The sequence below is a fragment of the Dermacentor albipictus genome, chromosome 3 (assembly GCF_038994185.2).
Source record: "Dermacentor albipictus isolate Rhodes 1998 colony chromosome 3, USDA_Dalb.pri_finalv2, whole genome shotgun sequence".
Classification (NCBI taxonomy): domain Eukaryota; kingdom Metazoa; phylum Arthropoda; class Arachnida; order Ixodida; family Ixodidae; genus Dermacentor; species Dermacentor albipictus.
The window spans coordinates 25610071-25636055 of NC_091823.1; the positions used below are offsets into that span (position 1 = coordinate 25610071).

Consider the following 25985-nt stretch of genomic DNA (forward strand, 5'->3'; position numbering starts at 1 on the left):
CAAACTTTCCATTGTCGTTTTTGCGCAGTGCTGGCGACTGTGTGCCAGCACTGCGTCATAAACAGGTGCGGCGCCTGAGCATGTCTCTTCGGGAAGAGGGGTGGGAAATAGGGAAGCAAAGCATGACTTTCATTGTCCTCGGGGTGTAGGATACGGCACTTTATAACTTGGTGCTCCATAGTGCATCCGCCGGTGGTCCTATAAACGAGACGTTGATACTGCTCTTCGCTGTTTATCGCTTTTAGCTACAATATTTACGAACTCCATGTTATAAACTTGCGCAGTGGCACCTGCCCAACGGCCGCAGGGTCACATACCCAGTGGTAAATAGCTACGCCCGCTATGCCTGTCTAAATTTTTCCCCGCACGGATTGAAGCGGGGCCGCATCTCCGTGACGTCATGCTCTCCAGCTTCCAAAGGATACGCAGCGCTGTCGATATAATAGAAGCAGGGCCCTACTCAAGAATTATTTTCGAAGCGGTGGGATTGGGTGAGGGTTGCTGGTACAGTGACGGCCATGTTAAGATTTTCACTTAATTTTGTGTGCGAGTCTACCAGATCGCTGAGATGTAATAGTATAGAGATAGTATATTTTGACCTATACTTGTGCTAGACACTATATCGCCGCAGCGATAATTTAGGGGGGGGGGGGTGAGTAGGGGATGTGTCAGAATCCCCTAGTTCTCCCCTTGCTTACGTCCCTGAATGTGAGGATTCCTTCCTCTCGATGCTATTCCTTTATTGTCATCCCCTGTTCACGACTGGCCGATCCTGGTGACGACGCGGGCAGAGCGCCGCTCTGACCACTGCGCAAAGCGCCGAAAGGAATGACATTGGAATGTAATTCCTACATAATCTCGGCCGTCCATTATACGCTTTGCTGAGTATTCGACGGCCGTTTTCTGCTAACTCTGTAGGCCTCGCCTTACAAACGGGCCTGATGGCCAATTTATTGAGCGGGAAGAGGAGCCTGTGCGATCCTTTACTTTGGCAACGTGGCGCAATCCAGCACGTGCGTGGCGTTATGCGCCCCAATGGCGTCCACCGACTTGCGTGCGGTGCGCATGAGTGTGTAGTTGCCGAACTTGTTCCAGCTTGTGCAAGTGTTGGACCAGTCGTCGAACTCGGCGTCGAACACGGCCAGCCCGATGGGCCGAATGTCCTTCAGGGCGTTTCGTGCCTTGCACACCTGCGTGTATGAATAACTTGTCAGCAGGCCTGAAAGATGCGGTGTTCGGAAGTATACGAGAGCGAGCACTGTTAACATCGCGAGCTCTCTAGAATTTTATGACAGCTGGGCTGTTTGACGCTCTTAGCTGAAAGGTGGGCCATATATGGCGCTATACTGCACTTCGGCACCGAGTACTTTGGACTGATAAGTGCAGTTCCACAATTGCGCAATTTCATAATTATGGTAATGGTGTTTACTAGTATGGTGTTTTCCATTGGGGGAAGAAAGCTTCTATTGTGTGATGTGATGCCAATATTATCATTGCCACTTTCTTTTTCTTTTCATTTGCCGCGATGGTCCAGCTTTAATAATCGCGGTGACCCCGTGCGTTCCGCCATAACCTAATATTTGAAGGAATTGTATATCAGATTTTCGAATAGAACTCTTCGATTCGAAGTGTAAGCATATATTCGATTCGTGTTGAAAAAATCTCAGAAGACAAATGTTCTGGGCATCGTTTCGTTTCAACCGTTTAGCGGACATCCTCGAACAAGATGGTCTGCTCTGAAAATGCAGGACACGCTGTCCGAAACCTGGGTGCACTGCCAGTAAACACGACACATTCTCGTATATACATGTGAGAATATTATAACATGCACCACCGCCATCACCCCCATAATATATTTGATGATGTTATGCCTGTATCCTTTGCTTCACGGTCGTAAGTGCCATGAAGTATATAAATGCAGTGGACAAGATGGAAACAGCGGAAACGCGAACGGAACGAACACTCGCCTTTGCGTACAGCGTCAGCTCGCTGTCGAACACGAAGGCCAGCCCTGTGCTCCCATCGTAGGTGCTCATCACCTCACGCCGCTCCTCCCTCGTCACGTGGGCCGCGTAGTGCTGCTCGGTGCAAGCCTGAAGCGAAGACAGCAGCGTACTTACGAAACCTTTGCGTCTATAAAGCTTCTCTCGTAGACCTTTAGAGGCTGTTCTGGCCATGTAGTCTAGCTAACTGCCTCTGAGATCACGTGCACGCACATGCAAAATAACAGGCACTGCGGTCAGAGACAGGTGGATATATGCTTCAAGTAAGGGGTAACACGTACACCCTTCTCTATGCACTTCCACACTAACGTACGGAAGCGCGACTGGCCACATACGGTAGTACGGTAATCCGCTGAGTTCCACCCAGGGCATTGGGATTAGCTGTACACTAAACTGGTTTATTAGAACGACTGTGCGCAAAAAAACATTAAAAACACCCAACAAAACTCACTACGGGATTGATGAGAACATGCAATAAAGGTCAGTGACAGTTGCGCTACTCATCGCGCTACAAAGTATTACCTGCACGATATACCCAGGGAAATAATACAACTTGGAGTTTACGAGTACATGCATGTTGTGCCAGGATACACCTGCGCATAAGCCAGTAGATCATTTTATTGATCACTTGCCTTCTTATCTACACGGGTGCAGCGTCATGTTAAAACGCGAGAGTTGCGCGACGAAACGTGTTGCTCTTACAGTGACGCGGGAGCCGAGTTCTTTCAGGCCGGTGCCAAACTGGAAAGGCTTGCACTTTGCTCCGACGGCGTATGCGTCCTTCTGGTTGCCTCCCTTCAGGGACGTGTACCACCGACCGGCCAGCGACACCGACACGAGCAGCCTCGCGGACTCGCCAAAGGACGACCTCCGTTGCCGTAAGTACTGCAACGTGCTTTCCTATACAAGACCAGTGCAAACATTGTTATGAGAGTTACAAAGGACAATAGTTACAAAAGACAAAGAAAGACGTGGAAGCGTATCGCGCAGACATGTCACTTTGGCTATTGCGGTTCGTTACACCGTCCTGCTACCATACTCCTGCCGGTTACACAACTCGTATATAACCGTGTCACAGAGTTGCATGCCCGCGCTCCTCTCAAGATGGCCGACATTGCCGCAGCAGCAGCAACGCCGCTTGAACGGCGGAGGGAGAGCGCTCCCCATTGTCCCCGAACCCGCCCGACGGGTTGATCACGTGGGTCACCTCGGCGCGGCGGAGGGACGCGGGGGCTCGGCGAGCAGCAGAGCAGCGTGGAAGACGAAGGAACGGGGTCGTGCACCGGGAGACAGCTGAAGACGTGGTCGGCAGGCTGAGATCTCCAGGCCGAAGCCTTCGCCGGTCGAGCGACAGACGGGGCAAGTCCGTCAGGATCTTCGGCAGCGAGGTTGCAGCAGCCCGACACTCTTCAGATCGGGACCTCGGCAAGCACGCCCCAGATAAGCCTCGTGTTCCAGGCCGCTCTCAAACTTTCCGCCGGACTGTATTTTCTCAATCGCGTTTAATCTTTCGTTTATTTAGCCATCGAGTGTTGATTCTTATATGTTCTGTTAGTGTAGTGCTTGCCGTATTTATTGTCGCGTGTATTTTTCGTTGGTGTCGCGTATTTTATTTGTATTTCGCGAGTGTTAGTGGTTCCCACGTGGTGGGCTTAGTGTCGCGCGAGTGGCGTCAGGGCGTGTGCTGTGTGACCCGCACGCTCTCCGCGAACTAGGCCCCGCTACTGGTAATTTGTATGTTTTTCGAGTATGTCTCGGACATGATTTTATTGTATTAAATTGAGTGTGTGTGTTGTACGACGTCGCCTCCCGTCTCATGCCTCTGGTTCACGGTCGATCAGGCGTGGACCTTATCGCCGGTCAGCAGTCGAACCCTCACTAAACGCACGCGGGGTGGGTTTGTTGTCGCCCCATCCCCTCCGGTTCGGAGAGTGCGAATTAACCCCACCACCAATCCTTGACAACTGGCGTCCGCGACAGGACTTGCTGACCACGATCTTCCGTGACCACGGGGCATAGCGGGCGGAACAGACGCGTACCGCGGAGAGCGGGAGAAGGCCAAGATATGGCTGAGGGACTCCTCGAGGAATTGGAGCGCATCGTGACCCTCGGGAGGCAGATGGGCCTTGAGGGGCCAGCCCTCCGAGAGTTTGTGCGCGACATGCGCTCCCAAGAAGACGCGGATAGTCGCGAACGCAGGAAAGCGCGAGAGCTGCGACAACGCGAGGCGGAGGAGTGCGATGCGGCACGGTCTTCCCAGCGCGTCCTCGAGTTAGAGAGGGAAATTGCGCTGTTGCGCGCGAGGGAGGGCCGTGTCGAGAGCATTCGCAACACAGAGTGCCTGCCGGGCTCGACCGTCGCCGCTGACCAACCTCATCCCTCTGGAGTGAGCCTTGCGCAGGTTCGTGCCCAGCCCGAATCCTACCTCGTGCCTCAGCCCTTGGGCGCCGGGGCCTTCGAAGCGAACGTGAGGCCGGTGCTCCGAGAATCAGGCGGTGTGGCGGGTAACGATGGTCAGAAGCCGACCACGAAAAACGTCAGCCGCCACGCAGGCAAATTGTGCCATCGCAGGCCGAGAGAGGCGGCGAAGTGTCTGGCGCGGCGGAGGCTGGCGGGTTACCGCACACCGCGGAGGTACGAGGTACGGTCCGCTAGCAGATTGCAGAGGGTGAGGAAGAGGCCGCGCAAAATGGCGCAGAGGTCACGGAGGCGTCGACAGAGCTCGGGGGTCGCGGAGCGTTGCTCGTCGCCGCGAAAGAGCGCGCGAGCGATATATTCGCCGCGGCAGGTGCCGCTAAGCCGTGCACTTCGTGACACCCGGTTGGTCAGGCGCTGCGAGTGGGTGAGGACCCGGCAAGGTTCGGTGTACCCCAATCACCGAGCCAAAAGCAGGCAACCGGGGCGCGGGGTGATATGTCGCTGTGGAGCGGCTAGTGCGTCTCCCCACCTATGCGTCGGGAAAGCTCGGGGGACGGCAGGAATGCGACCCCAGCGAGTCCGTTTGAAGAGCAGGGGGTATTGAGCAGGGAAACCGGTACTGTATTGACAGTGTAGTTTTGTTAATAGTTCCACGCTACATTCTTTTTTATGTTTCACTGCGTTTGTTCGTTCATTTTTCTACCCTTCAATTCACCGATCTGTTAGTTTTGTATGTTTTGTTCTGTGTGTGATACGTGTTGCGTGTAGACTGCGCGTACCGGCTCTGCCGTGGTTTGCGCCAGTCACACGACCCAAGGGGAACAATACAGTATCACATCAATTTTTAGCAGCTGTTTTGAGTCATTTTGTTTTGGGTGTGTAGTTGTGTTGCGGAGTGGACTGACTGGCTGAGAGCGAGGCGGCGATGTGCGCGGCGAAGTGCCTTGTGCGAAATGCCGTGACTCACACGACGACGTGATTGTGCGCGTGACCTTTGAGTGCGTGGGGACTGCGGTCTCCTTAAGGTGCGCGTGCATGACTCTGTGTTAGTTTGAATGTTATTAGTATAACATTCTTGTCGTCGGGGTGGTGTCACAGAGTTGCATGCCCGCGCTCCTCTCAAGATGGCCGACATTGCCGCAGCAGCAGCAACGCCGCTTGAACGGCGGAGGGAGAGCGCTCCCCATTGTCCCCGAACCCGCCCGACGGGTTGATCACGTGGGTCACCTCGGCGCGGCGGAGGGACGCGGGGGCTCGGCGAGCAGCAGAGCAGCGTGGAAGACGAAGGAACGGGGTCGTGCACCGGGAGACAGCTGAAGACGTGGTCGGCAGGCTGAGATCTCCAGGCCGAAGCCTTCGCCGGTCGAGCGACAGACGGGGCAAGTCCGTCAGGATCTTCGGCAGCGAGGTTGCAGCAGCCCGACACTCTTCAGATCGGGACCTCGGCAAGCACGCCCCAGATAAGCCTCGTGTTCCAGGCCGCTCTCAAACTTTCCGCCGGACTGTATTTTCTCAATCGCGTTTAATCTTTCGTTTATTTAGCCATCGAGTGTTGATTCTTATATGTTCTGTTAGTGTAGTGCTTGCCGTATTTATTGTCGCGTGTATTTTTCGTTGGTGTCGCGTATTTTATTTGTATTTCGCGAGTGTTAGTGGTTCCCACGTGGTGGGCTTAGTGTCGCGCGAGTGGCGTCAGGGCGTGTGCTGTGTGACCCGCACGCTCTCCGCGAACTAGGCCCCGCTACTGGTAATTTGTATGTTTTTCGAGTATGTCTCGGACATGATTTTATTGTATTAAATTGAGTGTGTGTGTTGTACGACGTCGCCTCCCGTCTCATGCCTCTGGTTCACGGTCGATCAGGCGTGGACCTTATCGCCGGTCAGCAGTCGAACCCTCACTAAACGCACGCGGGGTGGGTTTGTTGTCGCCCCATCCCCTCCGGTTCGGAGAGTGCGAATTAACCCCACCACCAATCCTTGACAAACCGATATGCTTGCGCATATACAACATGCGCGGTCCTGCGTTGAAAACTGAAAATGAAGTTTTCATGCGGCTTGACTAGCGCCTTTACGGCTGAGCGGCTTTGAGGAATTAGGAATGTAAAGGGTGCACTTGCGATGCTCGGATGGTGTTCGGCGACGGGCTTGCCCCAGACCGTGGATCCCGTAATGAGGCACTCTCCCCGGATAGCCTCGTCTCTGCTGCCGAGGTGCATGCGCAGGATGACCAGCTGTATTTCCCCCTTGCTGCGAACGTCAATGAGAGAAGTGCGCTTCGCGTGAACGGCGCGAAAACGCAGACAGACGCAGGCTTGAATCTGTGCTGCCGCATGTTATGCAGGGCGCACAAGTATCAGTACACCTTTGGTGGCACAATAGATGCGCCGCGTACTGCTGCTTGTTGCAAACAGAAGTTCAAGCCTCGATTCGAGAGGCAAAGGGCAAACCCCTTTCCTGCGGCAGTGGATACACTCCGTGTGAGAAGGTATCTCGATCGTGCTTCTGCGAACCATTGTTACGGTTATAATTCCGCACTCAAGATTTTCAGTTGCTGTGTAACCGGCACCATGCAGCGTCATCCCTTCCTTAGCTATCCGGGACTCCGCGTTGGGCGACACTGTGAAGTAGTCCCAGGTCCGAACACCGGCTAGCTCGTCCCGACCATTTCTGAGCATTCCTTCAACCTCAGCAGAACTGATAATTGGGCGAGTTGGTACGAATTCATTGTGAAATATTTCGCGCGCACAATTGACAAGGACACAGTGAAGGGGGACACACGAGCGCTCGCGTGTCCCCCTTCACTGTGTCCTTGTCAATTGTGCGCGCAAAATATTTCACTATGAATTCCTTCAACCTCTTTATTGGCCGTGATGTTCCTGTACAGCGGGTCGGCGGAACGGGAAAGTGTTCTCATGGTTATCCTATTCAGAGATAAATGTATCTGTATTTAAGTTATACGTAATTTTAGGACTACATATGGGGTAAACGTTATATCAAAACAACGCTTCTGGGGTGTAGCGACTGTCGATTTGGCATGTTATCGCTCCTTGTGCAGAGGTAACTTTCAATCAGTAGTACCACATTGAGGAGTGATAAAGACATTTGTCAGACAACTCGCGTGACACCCTCCTTAGTGAAGGTATGGCGATATTTGATTCATGCTGTGCATGAGGTGAACGGTGTGGACGGTGTGGAAGAAAATGGCGTGCATTAGTGATTTTGTATTTTGATCCTTCGGAATTCATTTGGTATAAACACTTCCGTTTATGGGCAACATTTCTAGTTGAACACTTCAATCGTGAGCACCGAGGCAACAATTCATGTAAAAACGTGTTTGTACTGATGTGGACGTTTCTACGAATATGAGATGCTTATACTGCTATCTGGGATCACAGTGAAGGTAACTCTATGCATTTACGCATGCACGTGCTGTCTGGAATGTAGTAATAAGTGCGCCTATGTAGTGTCAACGGTCGCACACGATGCACTGCATCCGAAAGGAACACATGGCGTGGTGATCGTACCTTGCAGCCCTCTCGATGGCTGTGTATACCTTGTTGTCGGCGTGCTTCACGTAGGTTACGCCCACAGCGAAGTACTGCTTGAAGCCCCTGCCTTTGGGAACGTGACTGTCATGCATCTTCCTGAGCTTCTACATGCACCACGTGGGACAAACGAGGGTAATGATAAAATCAGGTTGAGTAAATTTTTATGGGAGCGTCTCTCTGCAATAGAGAAGAGAGTGTACAGTACCGCAACATACCGCAAAGAGACGAAGCACAATCTGCACATATCGTTCCTCGGTTAAGTTTGTCGGGTGGAAGTCAAGAACGCCGTAGTGGCGCACACCAAATGCCCGCAGTCGGCGAAACGTCGCATTTCCTTTTGTCGTCGAGGCGTCACTTCTTGCTTTTTCAACGCTCCTAAAAAATAACAGAGGAAAAAAAGATTAACAGCAGTTTCACCTGACGTGATAATCAATTAGACAACAAGGATTGCAGTGTATCGCGCTGTAACAGTAAAGGCAATGGTCCGCCTACAGTGACAACAACTTGGCGTGTTGGACTTTTTGTTTCTAATTCGAATTAAGTTGCGCTCTTTCGCGGACCGTTTTCTCGCTAAAATAGTTCAGTATTGTGAAATAGAACGCGTTGCAGTGAAACTTGAGGGAGAGCTCGTGATAACGAACGACTCTGCATATACAGATCAGTCACTATGCGTATATTCAGCTGAAAAATGGATCAGCTCTTATATATATAAGAAATTCGAACGAGGTAGAGCTCCATGGGAAGTTAGAGAGAGAAAACATTTATTTGTTGTGATACTTTGTCCGCATCACTCTTCAATACGCAGCCGCTTATGGTGATGCTGGTGGCGAATTGCGTGACGTACGTGGCACGCCGAAATTGTGTGTATAGAGAATATGGGAAACCATGCGAGTCAAGAGTGCTGGCTGAGTGTCTCGACTTGAAGCCATCAGAAGGGATTTGCAACGGCTACTTAAACGAGGAAACTTTTTTGTGACCTTTTCTTCTTGGTAGAACCTGCGCCACAAGCTCTTCAATGCATTGCACTATAGAGTCGGCCACAAGCTATTCAATGCATTGCACTATAGAGTCAGCTTCAACAGGAATGATCGTGGCAAGAGCAATACCAAGCAGCGGCTGGACACAGAGCAAGTGAAGAGACTGGAGCTGCTGATGCAGCGCAATGGTCAGCGGTCTTCGTGTCATCGTTGGCGTTGGCACGAGAGGTACATGCATATTTCGAGAGAAACGCTTGCGAACGTGCACTAATAATAATAATAATAATAATAATAATAATAATAATAATAATAATAATAATAATAATAATAATAATAATAATAATAATAATAATAATAATAATAAAGGAGCGATTGGGCCTAACGGCTGGAGCAGTGGGCAGCTGTGCATGGAGTCAGAGGTTTGACCTCGCCGTCGGACACTCGAATTGTTTTTTTTTAAATGAAGAGAGCTCAAAACGAGGTGAGACAGGACCGTATACCTACAACAAATAGCCTGGGAATAGCCAAATAATGCTATGCACGATACAATTTCGTGTTACTGAACCAGTGAAGCCTTGAGGCCAGGTACAACGAGGGACTGACAGTGCCCAGTTTGTACTTATGAGACAGGGAGGTGATGAGAGACGGGTAAATATGTTAAAAACGCAGTGCCCCGTTGTATATACCTTACGCAGGCAAATGAGTTGTAGGAGAACATCGAGATCGCTGCTTCTCACTGCCATCTACATACCCTTTCCACCCATTCCCATACCTAAATTCCCTTAGCTCCCGAACACATATATAGGCCAAGCCGCCATTCTTTTCACTAAAGAGGTCATTCATTCATTCATTCATTCATTCATTCATTCATTCATTCATTCATTCATTCATTCATTCATTCATTCATTCATTCTAAATTGAGCCTAGCAGCCTGTTACAGCTTGGCTGGTGCAACCATTGCCCGCTTCCCCGCACATTTTCTTATCCCAGCATATAACTGCAAGATTATTAACACTTTCAGTTTAAGCCTCACATTGACGTTACAGCGATGCCGGGCTCGGTGACGTTGTACGCCTTGACGGCGGACAGCCATCGCTGCAGGTCGGCCGTGAAGTTGTCACCAGCCTGGAACGTGTTGCCTCGGTGTACGTAGAGCGAGTCGTAGAACACCAGGTCGCAGAGGCCGTCCTCCGGGAAGTGCATCTTCCAGTCGGTGCGGTTGCCGAACACGCACACAAGAGGGCTCGCAGTCATCTGTTTCCCTGGGCGGCACATAGCAAAGCAGGCAATTCTGCACGGAGCCTCCCTCCAAAGTTTGGCAAAATGACTAGAACTTGCTCAGACTGATTCGAAAAAATAAAAGAAATGAAAAGCGTGACTTCTTCAGAGTCGCCAAAATGAAACACAGCCAGGCTGAAATGACTCTCATCATGATCAGATTGAACTCGCCAAAAATGAGACAACCATGCTCACGCGTACACAGACAGGTCAAATCAGACACAGGCAGGTTCACCCACACTCTTGAGCTCGCAGGTTCACCCTCATTTGGGGTCACTTATATTCACGGAACCACAAACTTAATAATGAAATACTGTTGGGTTAGTCGGTGCGCTAGTTGTGCGCCAACTAGCCCAGCATCAAGTGTTGTAAGCACTTGATGCTGGGCTTTATATATATATATATATATGTATGTATCATGTGAACTCCGCCTCTCTTATATGGTCTCGTGGACTCGAGAAATAATTGAAATCACGAGTCATTAAGACTTGCTTGAATTCACTCGAGCTCACAGAAGTTTCAATTCAGAGAAACTCGCCTAGACTCTAGTTTACCCTCTCTATATATGAGGGAATTTATTTGGGCTCAATTGGAAACTCACGCTCGTTCGGGCTCACTCATACTCAGACTCACAGGTCACTTCAGTCTAAGCGAGTCTGAATGAGTCGACTCATGAGCTAGTTCGCCGACCTGTGCCTCACATTTCCGTGTTCAGGAAAAGCAGCAAGTTCAGAACGCGTGGCGGACGAGGAACCCCTTGTCTTGCTTCGTATAGGCGCGGCTTTCAGACCCGCTCGGACGTATTACGGAGCTACAAACTTGAAGGTGTGCTCGGACTTCACTTGCAAGAAGTCGGTGAGCTAGTGCTCCTCACCAACGACGCGCTTCTCGCCGACTAAGCTTACACTAAATGCTGTGCATTCTTTCTGTCTAAGGTTCAGGAACCGATTCGCGATCGTGACCATCCGCTGCCGGACCGCGTGCCAGAATGCCACGCCTTCTAGCGAAACCGCGCAATTCCTAATTTCTTGCTTCTTTCAAGTAAATATGGCTGCTTACTTGCGCCTTCATTTGATGATCCCCGTAATTCGCGAGATTCACCTTCTTGCACAAGGCGCATGCGGTGCTAAAACCTGCAGTCTGCGCCAGTGTTATAGTGAACTAGAATACTCTATTCTAGTTCACTATAGCCAGTCTATAGGTCTTGCAGCCGATGACGTAAGGAGCGCTCCTATTTCACGGCGCGCGTTAGCGCAGTCACTATGGGTGCCCAGAATCCTTTGCTTTGAAAACGGGCTATCGTCAGAGCGAGTAACTATCTGTTTCATTGCATCACGTGCCGAAAATGACGAAGTACTGAGTAGGGGCTCTATTCTGGACATTCCGCCATTTTCTTCGAGACGTGACGTAGGCGCGACGCATACAAAATGGCGCTGATGGCCCCGTTTTGCTTTCGTAACGTGACGCAAACGACGTTTTGCCTAAGAAACTGAAATGAAGGCACCGAACCTAACGTTCTTCGTAAAGCAAAACAGTTTTCTTCCTGAGTAAAAAAATACTAGCTCAAAGCCTACGATTACTCCGTCGAAAGCGCGTCTCGCTTCCGTCGTCTGCTGTGTACAAACCGTCGTCTGCCTCATTAGCGAGGATGCTTGTGCCCTGGAAACGGAATGAGCCATCGTACGTTGGCGCCAACGCGCTTCTTTTCTACCTTGAGACAACATACGCGGCCGACCCGCCGTGGTTGCTCAGTGGCTATGGTGTTGGGCTGCTGAGCACGAGGTCGCGGGATCGAATCCCGGCCACGGCGGCCGCATTTCGATGGGGGCGAAATGCGAAAACACCCGTGTGCTTAGATTTAGGTGCGCGTTAAAGAACCCCAGGTGGTCAAAATTTCCGGAGTCCTCCACTACGGCGTGCCTCATAATCAGAAAGTGGTTTTGGCACGTAAAACCCCAAATATTATTATTTAACATACGCGGTCTGCCAGTACTGACAAGCCCACGTTCTAGGCCACGTTATCGCTATCTCGGGAAATGCAAGTCACCCAGCCCGACTCGGCTGGCTGAGAAACGGCCGAATATCACCGACAGCGCTGCGCGTACCAGAGGTATCCGCTTGCGCGACGCAGTCTCCGTATGGCTCCGTGTTCACTTCGCTGGTTACTCGCACCGCGTGAGGAAACTTGAAGGCGCCGCCTTACGTACATTTCTTTTTATAAATTAAAGCGATGCCGTTGTCATAACTTCTGATTGTGTGAAAAGGCATTAATCTTGATTACAATACAAACGCGGCAGTGAAAAGTGAAAAACGTTGCAGAAAGTTCATGTTCAACCAATATTATTTCATATAAACGTATTCTTTTAATTAATGAGGGCCCAAAATACAAATACCAACACCACTCGAGAGCGATGCAAATAGTATGAGCACGCGTTATAAGAACAAAAAATTTTCATGGCACCAAACGACGGGGAAAATGTGGCGATACGCATTCCTCTCGGCCGCCATTGCATATGGCTGCTCATTAGCATAATTCGCGCGGCTCGTCGCACCCCAAATTATGGCGGAAAATCTCTGCAATGGCGGCCCAGCGCAACGTCACCAACGTCAAATCGACGTTTACGAAACGGCACTTCCTGTGACGCTCCCCACGGCATATTCCTTCAGCCAATCAGCAACCTGGCACGACGCCTATCCCAACGCTCTTAAATTCTTTCTAAATTCTTCGTGGTCCGAAATTCTTTCTAAATTCTTCGTGGTCTTTCTAAATTCTTCTTCTTTCTAAATTCTTCGTGGTCCGTCACAGCTTTGGGCGCAAGTGCTTTCCTTGTTCAGTTGGCTAAGTCGTGGCATTTTTTAAACTTCGGAATGGGTACGAAATAAGCTGCAAATAGATTAATGACGCGCTGTGCGTATTTGGCGATTTCTACAAAAATAATGCCACTCGCTAAGCAATCACCAGCGCTTCGCAGCGTAGGGCGCCGAGTACGGCCGGGCTAACAGTGGCCGCCGCGCCACCTGTTGAGTGGAAACGAAAAGGGGCCGTGCATCGACGGCCGCCGCAAGGGGAGTTTGACAACTGAAAGGATCTAGTAACGTTGGCCTATCCTGCATGGATCGCCACCACGTATTCGCGAAATTCTAGATGCATCGCACTGGCTTCTGTACGCTACCGCTCACTTTCTTTTCAAAGCGCTAACATCGCAATACAGCTACCAAGGACCAGAAAAATGTTTCAGTCGATAGAATTTGCAGCTTCACGTCACGTTTCGTCATCTTGATGAAAACGCAAAATTGCATTTTGCAGCACTTCCGCTTCTCGGCACAAATATTAAAACACGTGACCTCTTGACAGCCAATGAGAGAGTCAACATGGCGGATAATGGCGGCCCTGCAGCCGCAATGCGTGTCGGGAATAGAGCCTTATTTAACTCAACCAGAAGATTTATTATTATTTATTTGTTTTTTCTTTATTTAGAAACATCCCGCAGGCCTACGAAGAGGCATAGGGTAAAGGGAGCCTATGGTACAATTTATCATAAAATACATTCGGTAAAAAAATACCGATGCATACAAAGATTCAAATATTGACTCAAAACGAAGAAATTTTGCCTACTACAGAAACCATAAAGATGTAAAAAAAGGGAAAAAGAAAGAACAGATAATCATTGCATAAAAACAGCAAGAACAGCATTAACAGCAAGGATTGCACAAAAGCAGCAAGTTAGTTTGCGTAATGCTAAAAAAAAACAATAACAAAGAAACATGGCACTACGCGTGACAATGCATTGGAAACGTAAATGTTGTGGGACTGAAAAGTACCGATGTATTAACTCAACCCTACGAGCAGTGTGGAGGAAAATGTTTGGCCAAAGTACTGCAAAAGGCTTTATGATTTCTGAGCGAAGCAATGCTATACGGAAGGCTTCATATATATATATATATATATATATATATATATATATATATATATATATATATATAAACGAGAAGAAAGGGGGTTAACCGAGGGACCCGATATTTATTAGTCATATAATGAGAAGCCAACAAACACTGACACCAAGTACAACATAGGGGAAATTGCATGTGCTTAATAAATGAAATAAAGTAATGATAAATTAATGGAAATTAAAGTGGATGAAAAAACAACTTGCCGCAGGTGGGAACCGAACCCACAACCTTCGCATGTCGCGTGCGATGCTCTACCAATTGAACTACCGCGGCGGCGTTTCCCCATCCACTTTCTTGGGTATTTGTGTATACTAGTAGAACCCTGGGAGTGTTAGCCAGCGCCCCCACTCACAGACCTTGGCGGCGGACGTGGAGGGTCTCGAATCCGGCAGCATTGATGCCTTCAGGTAGCATATGTGGGTTTATTGACCAGTTGCCTTCACCCGTAAAGATCACGTTCTCGTGACGCCTGCGGCAAAAAAGACGTTCCACGTCCGCCGCCAAGGTCTGTGAGTGGGGGCGCTGGCTAACACTTCCAGGGTTCTACTAGTATACACAAATACCCAAGAAAGTGGATGGGGAAACGCCGCCGCGGTAGCTCAATTGGTAGAGCATCGCACGCGACATGCGAAGGTTGTGGGTTCGGTTCCCACCTGCGGCAAGTTGTTTTTTCATCCACTTTAATTTCCATTAATTTATCATTACTTTATTTCATTTATTAAGCACATGCAATTTCCCCTATGTTGTACTTGGTGTCAGTGTTTGTTGGCTTCTCATTATATGACTAATAAATATCGGGTCCCTCGGTTAACCCCCTTTCTTCTCGTTTATTACATAACGAGGGTCTCGAATCCGGCAACATTGATGCCTTCAGGTAGCATATGTGGGTTTATTGACCAGTTGCCTTCACCCGTAAAGATCACGTTCTCGTGACGCCTGCGGCAAAAAAGACGTTCCACGTCCGCCGCCAAGGTCTGTGAGTGGGGGCGCTGGCTAACACTCCCAGGGTTCTACTAGTATACACAAATACCCAAGAAAGTGGATGGGGAAACGCCGCCGCGGTAGCTCAATTGGTAGAGCATCGCACGCGACATGCGAAGGTTGTGGGTTCGGTTCCCACCTGCGGCAAGTTGTTTTTCCATCCACTTTAATTTCCATTAATTTATCATTACTTTATTTCATTTATTAAGCACATGCAATTTCCCCTATGTTGTACTTGGTGTCAGTGTTTGTTGGCTTCTCATTATATATATATATATATATATATATATATATATATATATATATATATATATATATATATATATATAAATCATCGTTATATGCTATCTTAAGTTGCTCATAATTTTTGCTTAAAGGGAGACAAACGAATCACTTGACTGATAAATCGTTATTTCAAAATTCTATTTTTGTTCATTTGGCAGAAAAAAGGTGGACCATTACTGGAGAGAATAAACCTCAGACTTTCAATTCCTACAGTTTCGCGCAGAACCTAACAGCCGATCAGTGTGACGTCGCGGATTTTAAAGTAATCTCTATAGTATTTGCGCCGTTCTTGAGCAGAAAGACTGTTCTCGAAACTTACTAGGTCGAGTATTTGGTTCCTTTGGAATACAATGCAGTTTTTTCACCGGCAGGGAATTAAATTTAACTGAGGGGTCCTTGCCAAAAATTTATGACCTCACGGTGAACTGATGTGATAATTCTGGATCGGCGTCGCAAGACTCAATCGCCACCCGACTTTTTTTCGTACGATCTGGGTTAGCAGGCTTCCTGTCGTGACAAAAGTATAGCTGTTTTGATGTTGCAGAAGCGTAATCTACTGATACAGGTTAAGCTCAACGTTCCTCTTTCTTTGTCGTCGTCGTCGTCACACATCATCATCATCATCATCATCATCATCATCATCATGATTTATATTTACTGCAGGACGAAGGCTATTTCCAGATCTGAGCTTGCCTCTATCTTGCGTCAACCGAGTGCATTCCACGCCTGCAAATTTCCTACTCGCATGGCACCACCTAACTCTCTGCTTCCATCGACTGCGTTTCCTGATCCTTTGTCACATTATTTTACTATATCAAAGCACGAGTTATCTGTTCTACGCATTACATGACTTGTCCAACTACACTTCTTTCTCCTAATGTTAACTACAGCATCAGCTAAACCAGTTTGCACTCCAGTCCGTATAGTGGCGCCATCCTGTCTCTTAACGTTACGCTACCTCTGCATTGTTCCTCGATTAATGTAGTGCTGCGCACTGTGCGGCGACTCTTACGTTGAGGAGGACTTGGCGTTGTCGAGGGCGATTTCCAGCTGACCGCGTTGCCGCTCCCTACGGCGTGGGTGGCGGTGGACATGTCGCCCTTCTTGACACTTCTGTCACGCTTGCGGGCGCGTTCGGCAGGCTTGCCTGTGGTGCCGGTACCGGCGGCGTCGCTGGTGCTGTCGCCGACGGCGCGTTTCGTGCCCCGCCTCCTGGCGCCGACCTGGCCACCTCCCTCAGGCTTCTTCTTGTTATCAGCGGCGGTAGAGGCACCGCTACCAACAGTGCCTTTGGGGGCTGAGGCGTCTGGGGACTTGACGGCTTTGGTGCCTGCACGCGATCCCGCGATGTCGGTAGAGGGACGCCCGTTTGATGTACCCAACGGGAAAGTACAAACACGCCAAAGCAAGAACCACCTCTCTGTCAAATGAACCCCCTATGCTATAACACCACGTGATCATGTGAGCTTTATACGGGATTCCGCGCGGTGCATATTGAATCGTTCGATATGGGGAACACGGGGCATGAGGAATTCGGCCTCGTTTTCCGGTGAAATGTTGGGTGCGCTAGCCACGAAAACAAGTTTACAACAGTCTCGAAGCCTTCCAGTGGTCTCATCGTAAGCCTATCTGGATTTTAGTGTTATACATTGTCAGCACGACGGGAGTTCAAAGGTCGATTCACACGATGGACGAAAGCTCAGTTTCCGGGCACCGCAGGTCCACCACGGCTCGACCCGGCGTTGTGGGAGTGGTGCGCGGTCGGCGCAGTCGGGAACGGGAAGCATGTACAGTGCACAGTGTACAGTGCACAGTGTACACTGCACTGTTAATTAGAACAGCTAATATAGACTTAGCGGAATAGAACTTCATTTCTTCAACATTTCCGTGAAAAAGATTAATTGGTTGATGTGAAGCATTACACTCTTAGAAAAATTTACACCCTTTCGGGCTTATCTTGTCCCACAACAATAATCGTCGTCCGTCTTGCCCGTGTTTCCTTTCTCTAACGCGGCGAGCCCGGTACTTCCCAGTCACGAACGGCATGCGCGTTATCAGTGTGACGCAGCATTCTCGACAGAGAAGTAGCAAGCGCCGAATTTTCAGGAAAGGAAATGCAAGCAAGGCAGATGACGGTTATTGTTGTGGGACAAATTTACACCCCAATGGGTGCAACAGTTTTAAGAGTGTATGCAAACATCTATCAATTAAACAATATTTTTCACCTCTTCGTGCAAAATGCTAGCGTCTGTATACAGTGACCACTTTAAACGTCGACTATATTTTACTTTTCAGCTGTCGAATTCTGCGCCGTTTTCTCATGGATCAGCTTGCTCGTCGTCTGCTCTCAGTCCGAACTACACTCGGCTCGGGCTCGGGTGGGCCTCTTACATATCGCGGTTGTGGGAGGCCTGTGGCTGTGAAAGTCACTGCCGAACACGCACGCTATATCATCTACTGCTGCTGCTGTGCCTTGCAATAGGAATGCGCACTGAAGTCACAGATATGCCATTGATGCACTCGTAGTCACGCGAAATATTATTTTACGCTCCGCGTCCACCTTGTAGATTGGTCTTAAAGGAGTACTGACACAAAAATTTGAAGTCGAGATAACTTGTGAGATCGATTTAGTGGGTCACACACACATCGTGTGTAAAATATCAGCGGCGAATATCGCTTAGAACATATTTAAAATCAATTTTAAAGTACGTGCGCGTAGCCAACCGTAAAACAGAGCACCTCGCGACATTGACATCACCCGGGTCTGTAAATAGCCAAGAAAACGCTACGTCATGTGGCTACGCCACGAATTTTCGTTGGCTGCCATGCGGCTTTACACGTGCTCTTTACACGTGCTCGCCGTCGCCGGCCGCAATATCCGAGTCGCTGCTCTCCAGTGGGTCAAATTGAAAGTGATTGGCCACGTCTAATACGGCGGCGACTCCCACATGCAGGAAATCGTCGCCGCTGGATGACGAAAACGAGGACGACGACGACGATGATGGCGAGGACATGGCAAACCACGTGCAGGCGTAGCAGACGACTAGCAACACGAAGCTCGCGTGCCGGCGCGCCGCACGCTGGCTGCGCGGCAGAGCATACGTCATGGCTTTTTGCGAACACGTGACCACTTTGTTTACACTCCCGGTGGACCGTTTCGTTGCTCTCAGAAACCGAAACTTGGACTGGTCGCTACAAAAAAGACTGCAGATAATTACCTGTCGCGCTCTGAAGTAAATGAGGTCTCGTGCCGTGATTAATGGGTCATTAACTACTTATTAAAGCAGAAAAAACCACATGGACTTTTTTTGTGTCCGTACTCCTTTAAGCATTCATATATATATATAAAGACTGAAGGCCCCGATACAGAAAAGCGAAGCTATGGGCTTGAGTGCACGTGCCTACCCATTGCGGTGAGAAAGAAGAGGACGCCCACTGCGATCAGGCCCAGAACCACTCCGCAGCCCACCATGAGGGCGCTCCACGTGCCATCGGGCGGCTCCGGCTGTTCGTGCTTAGGCCTGCGAGGCGAACGAAATTGTGCTTAGGTAACGCCCGATGGATGATCTCTGAGCTGTCTGCATAATTTGACTTCTGACGTCTATAAGAAGGCATCGAAGTGTGTATATATATATATATATATATATATATATATATATATATATATATATAAAGCAGCTCCTTGTCGCAGGAAACGCTGATGAGTTGTATACTTGAAACGGAGTTTGAGCGAAATAGTCCAGCATAAATGAGAATTGAAATCAACAGAGTACGTAAGCCCGATTACGAGTACGTCAATTCGGCCAAGCATGGCCAGCTGTGCGGAAGCGTCTGTTTTCTCATTAAAAATGGGACCCTTGTCACTGCAAACGAATCAATCAACTTTCTCATACCGAAAATCGCACGTATTTGCCGTCTTAAACATTATGACAACTGGCTCCAATATTGTTAACCACTTACTGCTTAAGATGCGCTTTCTTATGTTAACAACTGTAAGGAGATGTTTTCTACAGTTAAAACTGGCTTACGAATGTACATGTTCTACTTCGACTACGCATATATTATTCAAGGGCGTCCCGCAAGCAATAGACGAGTTTATGAATCCTTAACGTTCCCAAAAGGTGACTGACCCGTTTTAAAAAGTCAGTGCGTTACAGCAATTTTATTGTGAAGGAGTACCACATATCCTCGGGACGCGCAAAAGTTTATCTAGTCATCTCCGTAACCATATTCTTGAGACGATGAATCTTACTTTGGTATGTAGGGTTGGTGAATTATTTATTTTTGCCTGATTTCGCACTCCCTTCTGTCGTAGTATGCAGTGATTATCAAGAGCAGAGCTGTTGCATCATACCAGTGTCGAAAGACTGCTTCGAACTTCGAGCACGCTCGGGTACCTTTTTACGGGTGGGTAACTTATCAACTTGCCACCAGGGAGCGCCAAGGTGAAACCTGTCGTCACCAATCGCCTGTCTGAAATGGCCAGTTTGACTGACAAAAGAAAGTGCTGATTAAAATTACTGGTAGTTTGACTTTGGTTGCAGTTTTTGTCGAGATATACTGTTGTGGTAAAAAAGAAACTGTTGTCCATAGGCCCATAGGCCCAATAAGCAGGCCCACTACGCTGTTCGAAACACTGTGTCCGTGGTTGCGGTTCTGGACACTGTCAATTCCACCATATTGTCGAATTCGCGTTTTTTTTTTTTGTCAGCTCTGACTGGCTCGCAGGGCTTGTGCGGGCTCCTAATACTTCAACATGGTGGGAAAAGACAACAAGGAGGAATTTGACTATGTCCTGAGTAGCACCCCTATTTTGAACCATAGTGTCTGTGGGGACTTTCGCAAACAACATGATACAAGAGCTCTGCCAATAACATAGCAGAGGGATCAGCACGACGGTTTTACTTCAGAAGCATTTCGAATCGGCCATTTACCAAGAAAGCAAGCATCGACAAGGCTTTTAACTGCTGATGCGCACGTGAATAGGCCAGAGATTTTACTAACAAGTACTAATATTTCACCGCGGAAAGTGCTAGGGCTGCCTGATATTCATTCGCACTTACTTTTTCATTACCGAAACCAGATCTGTGAGAAATAAAAAAGCGGGGAAGAGAACGCTAAATTAGCGAAATAGCGCAAATACAATTTCGCTACCGTTTTCATGATTTGAAGTCAGCAACAAAGTCAAGTTTCGTGTGCTCTTTCAATGGATAGCTCAGTCGAGGTCGTCTCGCAACAGAGAAGCCAACAAAGTTGGCAGCCACTTAGCCTAGGTTAAAGAGGATGAAGGCGAAAACCTGCGCACTCACGAGTCATTCATTAAATTACTTGACATTCTCATTCGAATGCGTTGTTACTTCCTATTGTTTTCTCCCACCAAAGGCCATGGGATCGAGTGCCTAGTTAACTATATCTTAATTAGCTGGTTGTTAGTTACCTTCGAACTAATACCAAAGTTCGTAGGTTCCACTCCCACCAATGGTCGTAGGTTCAGCCAACAATGATGGCACCATCAATTTTAATGCCATTAAATTTTGGTCCCACCAAAGGGTTCGAGTGTCTTAATTAAGTATATCTTAATTACATCCACCTTAATTAACTTTGCCTTAATTAACACCAGAGATCGTGGGTTGGGCTCCTATCGATTTTGGTGCTATAACGCCGGACGGTCAATTTTTCCATAACGCCGGACATCGGATTTTTCGAACCTTGAGCCACTTAAGGCTTTTGCCTTAATAGTATATATTTACAAGCTGGCCTACAAAAAGGCTGACCACCTTTTGTTTGCTTGTGTGCTCTTATTATCTCCAACAATTGAGAAAAATCTGTAACCAGTTCTTGGTTATCTTCTTTCTCTTTACGGTACGGTGCTGCGTGTGCTACATGGAGGAAGGCAGCAAACTAGGGGGGGGGGGGAGAATTAAGTCACGTAGCCTGCAGTGTTGGCAGGTCGAATTTTCCTTGGAGCCATGTCCTTTGCCTTCTCCCTCGCAGCATCAGCCCAACTCGTGACCTCTGAGACTCAGCAAACTGCCGGGGAACGTTTGGTGACCCGCAGTGTTTAATTTATGCGCACTTGTTCGTTAGAACGGGGAGTCGTAAAACCTACCACGCGCTCTGACCTTACGATGGCGTGGTGGGCCGGTACGCCTGGCTTCAATAGTGTCGCGCAATGCTCTCTCCTCCACTTTGTGCAAGCAAGGAGCGGCGGATGCAATCTTAGAACGCGGTGCACCGAGATAAGAAAAAAATAGAATACAGAGGCAAAAAAAAAACAAGACAAGAAAACGTGCAGGCAAAGGAGTGCTTACTTTGGGAGTCATCGGAGCTGTCGTCGTCTGAAAGGCGTAAACGGCGACTAAATAAGCACCAGTTTGAAATCTACCAAACGATAACGTCGTTGCACAAATGGCAGCGAATTGTTTAGGCCTTGTCACTACCACGACATGCGCTAACCGGGAGTGTATGTCCCGGTAGATTGTGAAATCCAGCGTGGTTTTATTTTTAGTTAATTGAAGCACGTTCTTGTCAGCATTCGCGTAAATTACGGAACAGAACTTACCAGACATATCGTCTTCGTTCGCTGCAAGAAAAGAAAAAAAAAATCAAAACTAAGCTTTAGTTAAACACGAAGCTAGATATGATCACAGATAACAACTATCACTATTATTATTATTATAACTATTATGGTTGTAAGATGACCATGTCATCCGGCGGTTAAGAGTGACCCGATTTATGTTAGTCGACCGGCTGAGCTATATACTGGAGTCGACGCTCCGTTAGACTTCCCTGCAGGGAAGATATATAAGTCAGGCTTGTCGTTAAAAAAAGAGTTTCGCATAAAATTATTTGAGAGAACTCTGCCGCTGCGATCCTTCGGTTACTAACGGCGCTAGAGAAGTGCACAGGAAAGGCACTGCCTTTCCTTAGAGGTTGCCTTTCCGCATTGCACTAGCACTCCCCTTTACCCAAAATGTCGAAACAAGTATAAGCCATCAATTTATTGCTCTGAAACTTCATTGCTCTTGTTTTTCATCCGTCATCCATCTCTCTAGAAGAGAGCGGCAGAGCAGATGGAGTGGCCGCGATGCCCAGCTTGTCATCCACTGTGAAAGGAAAAGACACAACAGGCGTCCTTCCATCTTCTGCACCCCCTCGCCCCCTTTTTTTTCTGTTTATGTTGTCAATAAGGTTGTTGACGGTTCTGCCAGTGACAGAAGTTACCAGTCTGCACGTTAAAATTTTTTTTTTATTCCTACCACGTCGCGATTTACAGCAAGAAAGGTGGAGTAGTTGCAAGATACTTTCAATGATTAGACTAAACTGGTAGTAGAATCACGCCATAGACGATACCGCTTTTATGTTTGTGACTATTCAACAGAAGACAAAAGAAAGAAAAATGTGTAAACCGAGATGTCAGGCATTATAAGAAAAGGAAATCCGGTTTGTTGACAGTTATTCAGCAGAAGGAAAAGTCGGGAGATGTGGTCGTCCACGACCGGGATATATATATATATATATATATATATATATATATATATATATATATATATATATATATATATATATATATATATATATATATATATATATATATATATATATATATATATATATATATATATGTAGGGAGAGAGAGGGAGAGAGAGAGAGTAACTGCCTCTACAGCGTGACCGTCTTTCCTTAGGTCACACTCATACACTTTTTCTTTCACTTACCTCCCTAATGGTAACGCATTAATATACAGGAGATCACAAAGGCAGTGTGATCACAATAGTCTGCATCGAACGCATCATCTTTACGTTCGTAAATGCAAGTTGCATACCGCTCAAAAAGACGGAGAAATAAATAAAATAAAATAATAAGTACGAACACACCTGCAAGTGAAAGGCAAGAATACGCTATGCGCACTAATTACCATAAGTTATCCTGAAAGAAAAGACAAAATCTGGATTTGCTTTAGCAAGCGAAATGTACTCTAAATGCGACAAGGCAACCTGTACACTAAATATACATTGCATTACGCTGCGCATTGCATTGACAACGGCAGAAAATTTAAGCAACGCAGTGTCCCGTTTCAATAGTATCATGTGAAAACATATATATATATATATATATATATATATATATATATATATATATATATATATATATATATATATATATATATTATGTGTAAAGTGCGTAGACCCCTGTGAACCGTCCATTGGGCGAACGTTAAAGAATCCCAGGTGGTCATAATTAACCTGGAGTTATTGATACGGCGTGCCTCACAATAATATCGCGGTTTTGCAGCGTAAATCAGCAGAATTTAATTTTTAACAGGCTGAGCGTTAGCACGATTGTTCTTTTGTTCTTTCCGCCAGTTCCTTCTGTCCCCACTGAAAGAGGGCTTCCGCCTAGGATCGCCGTGAATTCTGTTGTGCAACCTAAACGAGAAGTCTAAGAAAATGCATAGCCATCTACCGGAACTCTGTACGGTGAAATCCTGGATATGTACTTTTATATGACCAGTCCGCTGCCATATGGCGCAAGGCGACCCCTCTAATCAGGCGCTACAACCCCTCTCTACGACGGGCCCTCCCCTGAGGCACTATGGGTATACGTTTACATGAAATGGACGAAAACGGGTCCAGCCTTCATCAAAACCGACGAAGATTGAGTCCGTAATGGGTTAAACATCAATAATTGTTTGCAAAAGTTGTGCGTTAGAAACGAAATACATTAAACGTACCAATTTTCCGCAGCCCGAGTTGTGAGACTCGCCTTCGATGTTCTCCGGGGTCTTCTTCTTCTACATCTTTTGTTGGGATTTTCCTAAACCTTTATTGTTATTGGCCTAGTCTATCGCTCCATATAATTTTTTTCTTTGTTACGAGCCTACCTCTCCTTAATTTGTGTTTCATTATGCTTTGCATTTAAATATACTCCCATTTCTTGCTGTAATGCTACCCGACTCTTGGTCCGTCCCGCGCAGTTTGCTTTCTAGGTTGTTCCTTCACTTGTGGCGCTTACCCACTACGGTGGATTGGCCAAGAAGCTGGCGTTTAAAGGTTAAAGAGAAAGGGGAGGGAGAAAAGCTTAAACGAAAAAGTAAATCAGGGTGAGGTAGCACTTTAATGACAATAAAAAATACATTTACTTGGCACATACAGAAATAAAATTAACTGTAATTAAATATAAACTGCAAATTGTGGTATTTTTGTTGGTATTAGCTTAATTTCGAACACACCATAGAGTTTCTCACTACATTACCTGGAGGGAAATCTGGCGCTGCTGCGCTGTGGTATGCATGGGAATGCCGGTATGTTGTGGATTCGGATTGGCATCGTTCTCGTAGAGACAGGACACCTTGAAGACGCGCTTGGCAAGTACCGTTCCGTCTGTCACAATGATTCATTTTCTACTAGAACAGCACGTGAAAAGCTGTTTTAGCTTTATTATTACGCGAAAACATCTTTTGTTTAACTATGAGAACTTGTTATTGTGTGTACGGTTATATGTTACGTAAAAAGTATCAGCGGGCCGCTAAAGGACAGACGACAAGGTTCGCGCTCGCTTTGCAAAAGTTGGTCGTCTGTTCTTGCTTTTCTTCGCTTGGTCATGCATCGTGGGTGAGTAAAGATGTAATATGCGTGAATGGAAACATTTTATGAAGATTTTACTTTGAGAACGCGTTATTTGCGTAGCTATATCTACGCTTTAGACGAAGCCTCTTACAACACCAGCCAACACGAGCCTCGCAGACACATATACTGTCATTCCCATGACGGCACGGTGCCCCCTTAAGAAACTCCCATAGACGGTGGCGCCAGATTACCCTCTAGGTGTTGTAGTGAGAAACTCTATGGAACACACGATCAGCGATTTATTGAGATATCCGATTACTGATTCCGAGAATTAACATGGTACCCTTCTTGTTTCACAGAGATAACCGAAAACGGGCGCACAAGTGTTCCTGTGGCTAAAGCTCAATGAAGAAACTCCGAGGGAGAAGATATTATGAAAAAAATTCATTCCCAATTTTCGGAATGAAAAGGCGATTTTTTTCCTGTGGTTTTTAAATGGACGGGATGTTAGTAGAAAATTATCAATGTTTTCAAGTTTTTGGCAGGTAGGACACAGAGGGGATGGTGCCAACCGGACCTGGACAAGTAAATATTTAATGGTGGGATGCGGCAGTGTAATTGTTTTATGGAAATTTCTAATTTACGTTTGGGACACCACTTATTGCCCACGAAGAAAAGCAAATGATCAAATTCCGGCGTTGGGATTTTCAGTTTTGTAGAATCTTGGAATATAGAGAATTTTCTAGGCCTAACCACAGTGACAATAGCCGAAGTAGGCATAACGGACATAACTGGTCCATGAAGACAGTTCCACGCAAGTATGTGAGCCATTTCATTTATGGATATCTCACAATAACCTGGAACCGACACCAAACGTACCAGACTTACGTTTGGAGGGATTAACGATTTAAATGTATTGACTACAGTAGGTGTCTGAAGATGAAGTGAGTGACGTGCATACTGATAGTGAATCAG

The 25985-nt window shown here is 47.4% G+C and overlaps 2 protein-coding genes across 4 annotated transcripts in view; one reads left to right on the top strand and one right to left on the bottom strand.

Moving 5' to 3' along the window:
• Window positions 1–926: 926 nt before the first annotated feature.
• LOC135903852 (uncharacterized) lies at window positions 927–24434 on the bottom strand. Of its 2 annotated transcripts, XM_065434255.2 has the most exons (13): window positions 24176–24434; window positions 22004–22024; window positions 21753–21779; window positions 20505–20526; window positions 18847–18962; window positions 16454–16771; window positions 9980–10208; window positions 8185–8344; window positions 7946–8073; window positions 6539–6668; window positions 2706–2903; window positions 1968–2093; window positions 927–1190 (listed from the first exon to the last, which is right to left on the bottom strand). In XM_065434255.2, the coding sequence occupies exons 2-13, from the start codon at window positions 22008–22010 to the stop codon at window positions 984–986; spliced, it is 1668 nt and encodes a 555-aa protein (XP_065290327.1). In that variant the 5' UTR covers window positions 22011–22024; window positions 24176–24434; the 3' UTR covers window positions 927–983. The 2 variants fall into 2 exon arrangements, with proteins under 2 accessions (XP_065290327.1, XP_065290328.1); XM_065434256.2 differs by lacking the exon at window positions 20505–20526.
• LOC135903910 (myosin light chain kinase, smooth muscle-like) overlaps window positions 2741–25985 on the top strand; it is a 165682-nt gene continuing 142437 nt past the window's right edge. The window contains exon 1 of one of the 2 annotated variants that reach the window (XM_070535246.1): window positions 2741–2881. The gene's annotated coding sequence lies outside the window, so the exon portion shown is untranslated. The remainder of the gene's footprint in view (window positions 2882–25985) is intronic. The other variant, XM_070535249.1, reaches the window with a different exon arrangement.